The sequence below is a fragment of the Nicotiana sylvestris genome, chromosome 9 (assembly GCF_000393655.2).
Source record: "Nicotiana sylvestris chromosome 9, ASM39365v2, whole genome shotgun sequence".
NCBI classification, from domain to species: Eukaryota; Viridiplantae; Streptophyta; class Magnoliopsida; order Solanales; family Solanaceae; genus Nicotiana; species Nicotiana sylvestris.
This window is the reverse complement of record NC_091065.1, coordinates 183,273,683-183,285,981: the sequence shown is the minus strand read 5'-3', so window position 1 is coordinate 183,285,981 and position 12,299 is coordinate 183,273,683. Positions and strand designations below refer to the sequence as shown.

Here is a 12,299-nt window from a genome sequence, read left to right as displayed (position 1 = left end):
GCCATGTTCCCTATCTCGACAATTCAAACAATAAATGTCATCACTAAAATTCAAAATAAATAAGATTATCGTAGAAATTACTACTTCAAAAGGTCAATTGGCTAATAGTTTATCATATCAAGTATAATACTATATTAACCAACTAAAACAAAACTAAAACTTAAACTAATAAATTTAATGAGTAGAAGACATAATTGTAATTCCAAACTTCATTTTTCTTGCAATGTTGAAGCTTTTCATGACATGAGTTTACAGATATGTACCTGGAAATGAGGGTAAAAGAGGTAAAGTTCAGCAGTAGCAGCAGCAACAAAAATCAGCAGAAAAATACCAAATGATCCAGCAGATTTGAGCAAAACAACAAGACCCTTGAAACCCAGACGCACAGTAGCAGGACTCTTTAAGAAATTTCAGATTTAAACCAATCAATAGGATCAAATAAATTCGGACAGATTCAAGGAAAACAGTATTTCTGATTTTTAAGACTTGGGAAAAGGCAAACTGAAAAACTCTCAATTTCAAAAAATCAGCCTCAACACTAGCTTCTAATGTAGAATTCTGTTTTACTGTTTCTGATTTTTTCTTTCTATCTATCTTCTTCTTCCTTTCCTTTCCCTGTCTATTTCTCTCAGTCCCCTCTATCTCTCTGTTCTGCCTATGTATATCTTTTTTCTCTCTCTATCTTTTCCTCCTCTATCTCCTTCTCTTTTTTTTTCAGATTTGTTCTCTTCTTTTTGTTATTCCCTCTCGTTCTGTTCTTTTTTTTTTCTGAAATCAGTCCCTAACCCCCTTCTTATATAAGTCTGCCCCCTCCCTTAAGTGTTGCCTGGCCCCTTTTTTTTAAAATCAGAAAATTTCCACTCAAATAACACTAAAACTGCTTTTCTAATCAATTAGCCACTAAGGATACCCTTTCCCTTATTTTCAGCACTCCCAATTCCTTTTTGTTCCCCATTAGGATTAACTAATATCTCAATGATAAAGCACTAGCAATAAAGTGTTATACTGACTATTTTATTCCCCAAACACCCCTGAAAATCCCTTAATATTACTGCCCTTAATTCAAAACTTTCAGCAGCCTATTATTGACCCTCTATATTTCAAACCTATTAATCGATGACTGAAGATCAAAACTGAATGACCAAGGCTGAATTCAAACTGGAACTAAGAGACTGAACGTGAATAAAACATATTACCACACAGAACTCAATAGAACAATTTAAACTGAAATTGAAACTCGAACTAAGATCAAACAAATGCAGGAGCATTGTCAGTATATTGACACTGCCCTGAAACTAACTGCCTAGAGATCAACATACACAACATCCATTTGACGAACTTATTGATTTACAAAAATGATTTAATTGACGAGTACTAATCAACTGATTATCTACAATAATTGATAACAATCAATCCCAAAATAGACAAACAGGTTGTTTCAATCAGCATTTAACAGAAACAGGAATTTATAAAATAACTAATCGACGAACTTAATCGAGTCGATTACACACATTGTAAACAATCACAACAAACAGAAACAATGCTATACTTTGATCAAATAAACGGGTAGGAGACAGAATCAAATAAACAGATAGGAAAATTACACAGATTACTGAAACAAGCAACAATATACACATATGATACAAAAAAAAAGTAGGAAAAAATACCTCTAATTCTTCAAAATTATACGGACACAGGATTAATTTGGATTCGGACCTTTTTGAGGCTGAACAGACTTTATTCGAAGTATTCTCAATTGAGAATACCTCGATTAAAGTCTCTTAGACCTCAATCCCTCATTTAATCGGACAAATTCCACGATTTGGCATTTTAGGGTTTCACTTTTTCTCATATTTAGGGTTTGACCAATTCTGGGCAGATTTGAAGGGAACTAAGGACGACTTAGGGGTGAGGGAGGCTTTAGGGTCAATTGGTATGAATTTGAAAAGGATTTGGGTAGTTCCTATTTGGCTCGAATCTTCGAATGAAGATTCGAGCAGTTCTAGGATGATTCGACCTAAACCATTACCGGATCTATGACGAGGGTAGTCAGGAGAAGCTATGGTGTTGATTTGGAAGCCATCAGAGATGGTTGGGTTTTAAGGCCAACCTTCGATCGAATATTCGAGACGTTGGGGCCTGATTCGAGGGATATGGGTTATGGATTTGGAACGGGGAGGTTAATAGGAGTCGAGGGTGTTAAGGTGGGGTTGTTTGGACCACCAAAACCGCCGTGAGGCGATTTCCGGTGGGTGGTTGACGGTGGTTACAGGCGGGGGTTCATCTGGTCTCTGAATATCAGAGACGAAAGGGGGAATGGGGGGTATGGCCTAGGGGCATGGGGTATGGTTTAGGATTTATATACGGGTAGGGTGGATGGACCATTGCCGTTGGATCAACTGAAATCAAAGGCCTGGATCAATTCGTATGAGGGGAACGGTGTCGTTTGAATTTAGTTGGGGTATGGGTTGGCCCGGGCAATGGGTCGGGTGGGGATTACGGGTTTGGTCAAAGTTCTAGGAGTCATTGGATTAGAAACAACGAACGACCCCAATCAAATTCAACCATACGACGTCGTATGGTTTGCCTTTGAAATTAACTGACCGGGCATCATCAAACGGCGTAGTATTTGCCCTATACTACGTCGTTTGATGGTCTTTGGGTTGACTTACCTGGGCCAGGTAAATGCTTTGTTTTGGGCCTGATTTTTGATCTAAAATTTTGGCCCAAATCAGATTTTGCCTTATATTTTCAACCCTTTTCATTTTCTAATTTTATTCCTAATTATTAAATTCCTAATTTTAATTATAAAAATCAAAATTACCCTTACAAAAATATTAATTACCCTTTAACAACCATTAACACACAAGACAAAACATTAAACACACAATGACACATTTAAATGACAAAAAATAAGATAAATGCATATCTTTGTGATTTTCTTTTTTAGAGCTAAATAATAGTTTAATTAATTCTTAAATGCATAATTAAATCCTAGATATGCATGCAACATGTATTTTTATTTTATTTTTCATTTAACTATAACAAAGTAAACGTTTACGGACAATACACAAATAATTATCCAATAAATGCCACATAAATTCTAAAAATTGCACACTAAGAGAATTTTGTTTTATTTTTTGATTTATTTTGGAGTAGTTTTCCTGAGGCAAAAATCACGTGCTCACACAAAGAAGGGCTAACAAAGAGAAAAATTCTCGAGGAGAAGCAGTTGAGTCTAAACGGGCTGAAGAAGCAATACCCTCACGTGATCTAGAACATCAAGCAAAGAAAATGTGAGTTCTTCACTTAGCTCCCCGATGAATATATTGACACTTGTACGAGAGTTCTATGCTTCTTATGCGGAATTAAGGAATGTTGAGCAAAAGAGAAACATGATATTTGCACAATATGTCCTAGTTCGAGGGGTCCAAGTGCTCTGTGATGACGCCACCATTAATGACCTGTAATTTGGGAAGTGGAAGTCAAGCACAACTTAGTATGGGGCTAAGGTAGCTAGCAAGAACAACGAGCGTGCCTGGATTGCCTCTATCATAGAAAAAGGGACACTCACCTGGATTGATCCTCGACACAAGATTTACAAGCAGGATCTCACACGGGAGGGTCGATATTGGCTCAGTCTTGTCTGCTCCCATATGATGTCGTGTAGAAATGAAACTGATATCACCATTGGGAATGTGATCCTCATTGAGTGCATTATAACATGCATAAAGATTGATGTGGGAGAGATTATATTCAGGGAACTGGGGATTAGAGCAAACCAAAAACAAACATCACTTCCCTTCCCATGCTTGATCACTACTCTATGCAGAGCTGCAAGTGTGCCTCATATGCCAAAGCATGATCGACTTGAGAAAGCTCTCAAAGATATTGACATCACTCAGATCAGTGACGCGGTAGACAAGGAAACTGCAAATCAACCAGAGACTTCAATTCCTCCTCCATTAGACTCAGCAGCACTAGAGGCCCCAACACTGCCTGACACCTTTGAAGCCCCAGCTACCTCCACAGCCACTCCACAGCATACCACTGCATAGCTACAGGTTCCCTTACCAACTCTCTCCAAGCTGGGTCTACTGGCCCAGCATGCCAATGCTAAGGTAGACCGGCCGATAAAAGAAATCCCAAACCTCATCCAGCAAGCATTGATACCCGTCCAAGCCTCAATGTGTGTTCTTCAGCAATAGCATAAATCATATGAGGATCGCCTAAATAGCTTTGAAGTGCGTCTCGAGCGGGGTGAGGTTGGAGATATGTCTCGGCTCAGGAAAGATGTTGATGAACTGAAATCAGAGCTACAGAAGATGTAAAATTTGGAGTTTGACTTGACCCTCTTACTCCCGAAGGAAGGTGAGCAGGGTGCTAGTACTTCCATTCCGGGCTTGGAATTTGATTTCACAAACATAATGACAGCTCCGAAGGCACAGAGTGTTGAGACCTCAAAGGCTCTATCTCCTCCTGTACATATTGACATTCCTTCAGAGGAGGGATCCGAAGAGACGGAAGGGGAGTCTGATGAGGGAGATTCAGAGGATGAGGAAACAGATAAGGATGCACTAGTAGAGGACAGTGAGGGTCATCGGGACAAGGGTAAGCAAGTGGCTGCTTCTACAATTGCACAGGATGAAGAGGAAGCAGCTGTGCAGCCAGCAATTGCACATTCTTTAGCAGATATGGTCACCAAGGCACTTTCATCGACCACTCAGCCTTCACTAGGCGAGGCTAGAAGCTCCCAGGCCCCAGACCCAGCCTCACAACAAGTGGAGGTTCCTACTCCAGCCTCACAGCAGCTGGATCTTCCTGCTCCATCCTCACAGCAGCTGGATCATCTTGCTCCAGCCGTGGAGGCCAACACTCAGTCTGAGGTTCCACCAGTTGCTGCTTCAGTGCTAGATGATCCCACAGCTACCCTAGATGCTCCAGCTCCTTCGAGCGCCTAGTGCGTCCCAAGAAGTCCTTGAGCTTCATTTTTACATTCTCTATGCATTGGGGACAATGCATGATTTTTCGTTGGGGGTGGGGTAGTCATGCTTTGTGTGAACATTGTACATAAACTATTTACTCTTGTAGTATAGTTAGCAACGAATTCCCCTTGATTTTTCTTCGCCGGGTTCTTTTCCAAGGGTGTAATAGTTGAACCAAGGCAGTAGCATGAAATATTTTGGCTTATTTGGTGTTGATTGTTCTAGTCTCAAGCATGTGATGAATTGTGTAAATAAATGGTGCCCTTCCTTCTTTTACTTATATATATATATATATATATATATATACCTATACTTTTGGTTAGTCATTCTTGTGAACTTGAGGCTCGCTCTTTGACTTTATGCTTATTCAGAATCTTACATATCCTGAGATGAAAGTTTTGAGTTGCCTTGCATTCACTTGAGGGCTGAAATTATATTGAGTTGAACAGTTCATGCATTGTGAGTAAGTGATGATTTGTATAAATAATGCATATGCTTAACTTGATGTCTAGAACTTGCCCGTTTGGTTTCTTAGAGCAACTCTCAGGTTAATGATTGGAATGCTGAAATGATCTTAGGCTCTCTTTGTGACTACTAGCCAGTTTTGCCCAAATTGACCTCCCTAGTACATAAATTACCCTGGTTACCCCCGTTAAGCCTTTAACTTTTTATTGGATGCCACATTACAAACCTTTACCCTTTCTGTGAAATAATTCCTTTTTTTTTGAACCTATCCCTCCTTGAACGTGTAAGAATGAGGTTAAAAGCCTAAGTTGAGGGTGCCAGTATAAAGTAAAAAGTGGTAAGGTTTACGATTGTGTGTAGAGAAAAAAACAACCTCAAAGTTGTGTATATAATAAAATGCAAGCTCCGAAAAAAAGAGTTATTTCTAACTAATTATCTAGAAAATTAAAGTAGTAAATTAACAATTAGAGATACTAAGGGTTGGAGACAAGATTAAGGAGAGGTCTAGAGTTATGATTTTCCCAATTGTCGAAATTCTTGTTGTTACTTTTCCTATAGCTTCGCCTAAGTATCCTCTAACAATCATGAGTACTTCGGCTATCGTAATTCTCTTCCGAGCATCTACCACAATTTACTAAACATATTCTTCCGAACTATGCTAGTTGGCATTAGTTCACCACTCACCAAGATCGCACCAAGGTTTCATTATTCCTAATCCAACCTTTAAACCCTTTGTATTAATTTCTCACATACGTTAGGAGTGATGTTATTCAACAACTACCTAAATATGTATATTTTTCCAAGCAATACACATCAAATAGGTACAGTCAATTGAGGACCCTTCAATCAACTAAAATAAGCACGTAGTTGAACAAGTAGAGAAAATCCAATGCCAAAATTATAATAAACGCAACAAAAATCATTCTTCCAAAGGTTCCGTCAAACCCTAGATAAAAGAGTTTAGCTATCATAACCATACTCACAATCATGATAATAATTGAAAGTATTAAAATACAGATTAAGGAAGAACGGAAGAAAAAAACTCTTGTGACTCGTTGCTTCCAAGTGTTCCTATAGCCTTTTACCTCTCCAATAATGTCTCTCCCTCTCAAAAATATGTTTAGAACCCCTTTTATACATGTTGGGGGCGTATAGGGTCGAAACTACCAAGTCCTAGCCGAATTAGGATGAAATTCGTCCTTGGGCGTCCCGCTTTGTGCCTGGCACGAACCTGGACACCAAACTTTTTTCACTTTTATGCTCTGCTGCCCTTGACGTTTTGGCTGGTGCTTGGCGCGAACCTGGGCACCATAGTCATACTTCCTCCAAATTCTTTCGTTTTTACTTCAATTTGCATGCAAGCTTTCCAAATCACTTCTAATTGACTCCTACACATATAATATCATTATTAAGCTCGAGTCACAAATATTCACACCACAGTTAAGATGATCGAGGCATAATGCAAGGCAAATTACATACAAAAAAATAGATTTTTAGCCTAACATCACCTGCTAACATCGAAAGTTTTAAATGTGTGAGGTCAAATCTCCTAAAAAATCTTCTGTGTTCAAAACAAAGTTACACGTAAAGGTTTATCATAGGTCAAAATTATTTATGTGTTTTACCAGCTTTGTTCTAATTAGTAGTATAAATATATTTTATAGAAAAATACTTTCTAAACTTTTACATATCTTTTTGTTATTTAATAAATATAATAAATTATACTACGTTTTTAAATTGATCTAAGAATGCTCTCACACTAATATTGGATTTGTGATCACAACTGTTATATCAGATAAATTTTAATGTAACTACGAATAAATATGTAAATATTTAAAACTCGTAGTGAATTTAGTAGTATAAAAGTTTTTTATTGTTATAAATAAGATGGATGCTCTCAAGTGGCTTGAAGAAAGTTTCATGCAGGTATGATGAGATCAAGTTGAACATGAGTACATTTTTTAAATCGATTTTGTATTGAAAATTAGATGTTGTGTTCATAGCAGTCTCTGGGTTGTCGTATTTAAATTGAAAAATTCGGGTTAAAGATGTATGCTTGTGGTGGACTAAACCTCATCTTTTTGAAGTCCTTACACAATCGAGCTTCCACTTCGAGATCCTAGGGGTTCAATGAGAATTTCTATAGTTGACCCTAGACGGAACTTTGTTTGTTGAGGTTATTGGGAAGGTTGAGTTTGGAACCTAAGAGGAAGAACTACATATAATGCTAAGTCAAGGTGTTGTTAGAGTTGAATACACCAAATTGCATGGAGATGAGACATTACAACATGTGCGGCTCCTGGTTCACCAATTCATGTTAGTTTATGTGGAGCTGAGAAAGCTCAAATTTCCTGAAGCTGGATCTTTTGTGATGTAGCAAATCCATTCTATGCATATATTGAGTTTATTGTAGTATTAAAGATCTTGGAACGATCAAACAATGTTCTTTTAACTGTTAGTTGTTGCCTCAGACGTATGATGCATATTCATGTTATTGAGTACTTAAATAAATTGATTGACTGATTCAAAAAAATGAAAACAAGAGATTTTGATGATTAATTTCTTTGGAATAGAGAAGGATATAAAAATAGAATGTATAGAGACCAATGAGAACAATGGAAGAAAGAATCGGTTTGAGATGGATCAATTATTTTTTTAATGAATATGAAAGAGGCAAATTAGAAATTGGAAGGGAGAAAAAGAATGTACCAATCTTTGAAACTAAACTCAAAACGAAAAACAAACAACAGAAGTCAATGTCTTAAAAATTACAATACTACAATTCAAACTCCAGCACAGTGTTCTAAAGTTCAAACCTATAAAGGTAAAACTGGAGAACAATATTATGGGGTTAGGACTTAAAGAATTCAAACTCCAGCCAAGTCTGAGGATCACACATATATGCAAAGAAAAAAAAATCTTCTGTGGATTAGTTTGTATATTTACACACCTAGGCCTCATTTTTTTTAAGATTAAGACGTCTGAATATGAATACACATCTGAATATCAAGATGTGTATTAACATTAAGACATCTGAATCTGAATACACATCTGAATATATTAAGATGTGTATAAAGATCTGAATAGAAATAATTAAGACTGTTTGATTTTTAACATCTGAATATAAAAAATTTATCTTTATTTGAAAATTAATAAACATAAAATTCAAATGAAATACTAACTAATCTAATATTCTATCAATAAAATATATAGTTTATTAAAATATAATAGTTGTTAATGGTGATGGCTAACGGGTGAATGCCGACTAGAGGCGGTGGTTGGTGGTAGTTTTGGTTGATGATGGTGGTTCATGCTAGTAGCTAGTAGTGATTGATAGTGGTGGATATTATAATTGAGAATGGTGGTGGTAGTAGTTGTGACTGAGGAAGGTGGTGGGTGAGTGGTGATAGGTTATAATGATGGTCAGTGCCAGCTATGGTTATTGATAGTGATAGGGTGGTCAGTTGTGGTAGTTTAGGTGGATGAGTGTTGATTGTGGGTGAGAATGATGATAGTCGGAGTGGTGAGTATAGTAGATGGTGATGGTCGATAATGGTGACGGCTATAATTGAGGATGATGGTGGCGTGGTGGTGGTGGTGGTAGGGGTAGTGGTGGTTAGGTATGGTGGTGGTGGTAGTGGTGGCATGGTGGTAGTTGATAATGGTAGGCGGTGGTGGCAGTTAATAATGAATATGTGATAGCATCTTAATGAAATTAAGTCTCTGTTATGGATCTTAATCATACAGACCTATTCAGACCTATTAAGTAGTTGTGAAGTAAAAAAAACAAACACACTTAATGATTAAGATCTAAATAATTAAGATTCAGACTTTAAAAACAAACACACTTAATGTCTGAGATCTGAATGATTAGGATTCAGACTTCCATTAAGTGCAAACAATTGAGGCCCTAGTTAATTATAGTTACAATAACAATAACAATATATCTAGTATGATCAAAGTAAGTGGGGTCTGGGGAGGATAGAGTATACACAGAACTTACCCCTACCTTATTTACGTAAATATACTATTTTTAATAGATCATCTGCTCAAGAAAAGCATTTTTAAAATAGGTTAAAAAATATAAGGGTAACGATGCTATAATAAAAATACTGAAGAAAAAAAAATATTGGTAACAAAATAGTAAGATATCTAAATCAAATAAAAGAACAATAGTAATAAAATTGAAGAATAAGATAATGGTAACAATAATGATAATGTTGATAATGATGAGAAGGAGGAGGAGGAGGAAAAGAACAAGAAGTAGATAAAATGCTCTAAACCAGATCCATTTCCTCCCATAGAAAAGAGAGAAATCACAACTAACTACTAACCTTCTACAATAATCCTCGAACTCCATACTCTTCTATCTAGAGTCATGTCTTCAGTCAACTATAGATATGCCATGTCCTGTTTAATCACCTCTCTTCAATTCTTCTCTGGTCTACCTTTACCTCTCCTTAGACCTATCACTGCCAGCCTTTCACACCTTCTCATTGGGAGGGGGGAGAGGGGCATTTTTGCTCCTCCTCTTCACATGCCCGAACCACCATAGTCTCGCTTCCTTCATCTTTTCACCATATAGGCTATTCCCATCTTACTCCACACATCTCCGTTTCTAATCTTATCTTTTCGAGTCTGCACACATATCAATCTAAGCATCCCCGTTTCCACTACTTTCATTTTCTGAACGTGTGAATTCTTGATTGGACAACACTCTGCCCAATATAATATAGTTGTTCTAACAATCACTCTATAAGAATCTTTAAGTCTCGGTGGCATCTTCTTATCACATAGGACACCAGATGTGAGCCTCTATTTTTCATCCATCCAATTCCAATATAATGCGACATAATCATCAATCTCCTAATTTTTTTGGTTTATTGACCCCAGATACTTGAAACTTCCTCTCTTGGGGATAATTTGTGTATCAATCTTGACTTTTATATCCGCCTCATGCATTGCATCACTGAATCTGCACTCCAAATATTATCCTGCTCAATCTGAAACCGTTAGACTTTAGGGTCTGTCTCCAAACCTCTAGTCTAGCCTTAACTCCCCACGTGTCTCATCCAACCAATACTATGTTATCTGCAAATAACATACACTATAGTACCTCCCCTTGAATATACCTTATCAATTCATGCCATGACAAATAAAAATAGGCTAAGAGTTAATCTTTGGTGCAACCCTATCATGAATCTGAAGTGTTCTGAGTCTCCTCCCACTATTCTTACTCGGGTCTTGGCTCAATGTACATATACTTAATCAATTTGATAAATGTCATATGTTGTCACGACTCCAATTTTCCTCTGTAGGATGTCATGATGGCACCTAGTCTCTAAGACTAGGTAAGCCTAACACTTACTGAATTAATAGCAAAATTCAACCAACAACTATTAAATATGAAATAGAAATCTCTATACAAAACTTACAATCCCAAAATCGGTAGTACAAGTCATAAGCTCTACTGAGTTTGCTAGAAAATCCCTAAATACAACTATTTCAGAATAGAAATAAATAGTACAGGTATAATATTAGAAGGTGACTCCAAGGCCTGCAGCGCGACGATAAGTTTACCTTGAGTCTCCACAGCAAAACCCGAACAGCTAGCTACCGATCAACCAATTATAAAATACATGGATCTGCACAAAAATATACAAAAAGCGTAGCATGAGTACACCATAGTGGTACCCAGTAAGTATCAAGACTAATCTCGGTGGAGTAGCGATGAGGTATGGTCAAGAACCCTATTGGACTAAGCAACCTAAACAAGTATAAATGTAGAACTAGCAAGGGACAATATCAATATAAAGCTAGGCATGTTGACAATAATAAAACAATGCTTGTAATAGGAAACTAAAGCGACAATTAGCAACGAGGCACAACAGATAACAACGTTGTAGAGTAAGCTGAACACAGTCTAAGTCCGGTGAGACCAAATAAAGAAAAACAAGTAACAACTCAATAAGAACCACCGCTTTCACATCGGATTTATTCAAGGATTTCCACGAGGTACCAAACCTCATAATCACAAATCACGGGTCTCAATTCATGAACCATAATCACTTGGCATCTTGTGCCCACATTACAATTCATAACCGCACGGATGACTCACGTGCCGAGAGAGTGACAATATCTAATATCTGCATGGACCCATCACGTGCCAACAATAAGAATGACTCATGAGACAACTCACGTGCCAACAGAATAACTCTCACAAAGAAGGCAAGTACACGGGAGTACATGTAAATAGTCAATAACATCATGATTCATCTTCTTAAACCGATAAGGGTGATTTATTTACGTGTATGCTTGTGCACGTGTTCTACCACAATTCAAGTCAATAAATAAGAGTTGAGACAATGAATGACACATAAGAAACGATCACCCCACAATGTACACGGTATCACTCAGACAAGGTAGGCACACGACTACACAAATATCGATAATAACAATGCCCCCATGCCATCACAAGTCATCACAAATATTTTCCAACATAGCCCACCTTATCTCGACACGTGCGTAATAATAAAGTAAATGCCCGCCTTGTCTCTCCGCACATGCACAATAATATTCTCACCTTGTCTCGCCACATGCGCAAACCCACATATATAACCCATATTATCACGCCGCATGTGCAAATATCAATAATAACAACAGCATAGACAATTCACATCCAAAAACCCTGACAATCCTGACAACAATACCACGTGTGCCAAAACATAACAATACAATAAATGACTTTCACAACACGTACCCATATGCCACAATATTTCATCAAAACAGTTTCAATACCACAACCATGTATAGCCCTCGACTCAATAGCAATGAGTATAACAGCAACAA

At 37.3% G+C, this 12,299-nt stretch overlaps 1 protein-coding gene across 1 annotated transcript; it reads left to right on the top strand.

Moving 5' to 3' along the window:
• The first annotated feature begins 4,427 nt into the window (after positions 1 to 4,427).
• Positions 4,428 to 4,961, top strand: LOC138878692 (uncharacterized). The gene has a single exon (XM_070158377.1). It carries the CDS (start codon positions 4,428 to 4,430, stop codon positions 4,959 to 4,961), a length of 534 nt encoding a protein of 177 aa, XP_070014478.1.
• The last annotated feature ends 7,338 nt before the right edge of the window (positions 4,962 to 12,299 follow it).

What these genes read in the sequence shown, in the direction of transcription:
- LOC138878692 (XM_070158377.1), top strand. Translation starts at nt 4,428, where the DNA reads ATGACAGCTCCGAAGGCACAGAGTGTTGAGACCTCAAAGGCTCTATCT.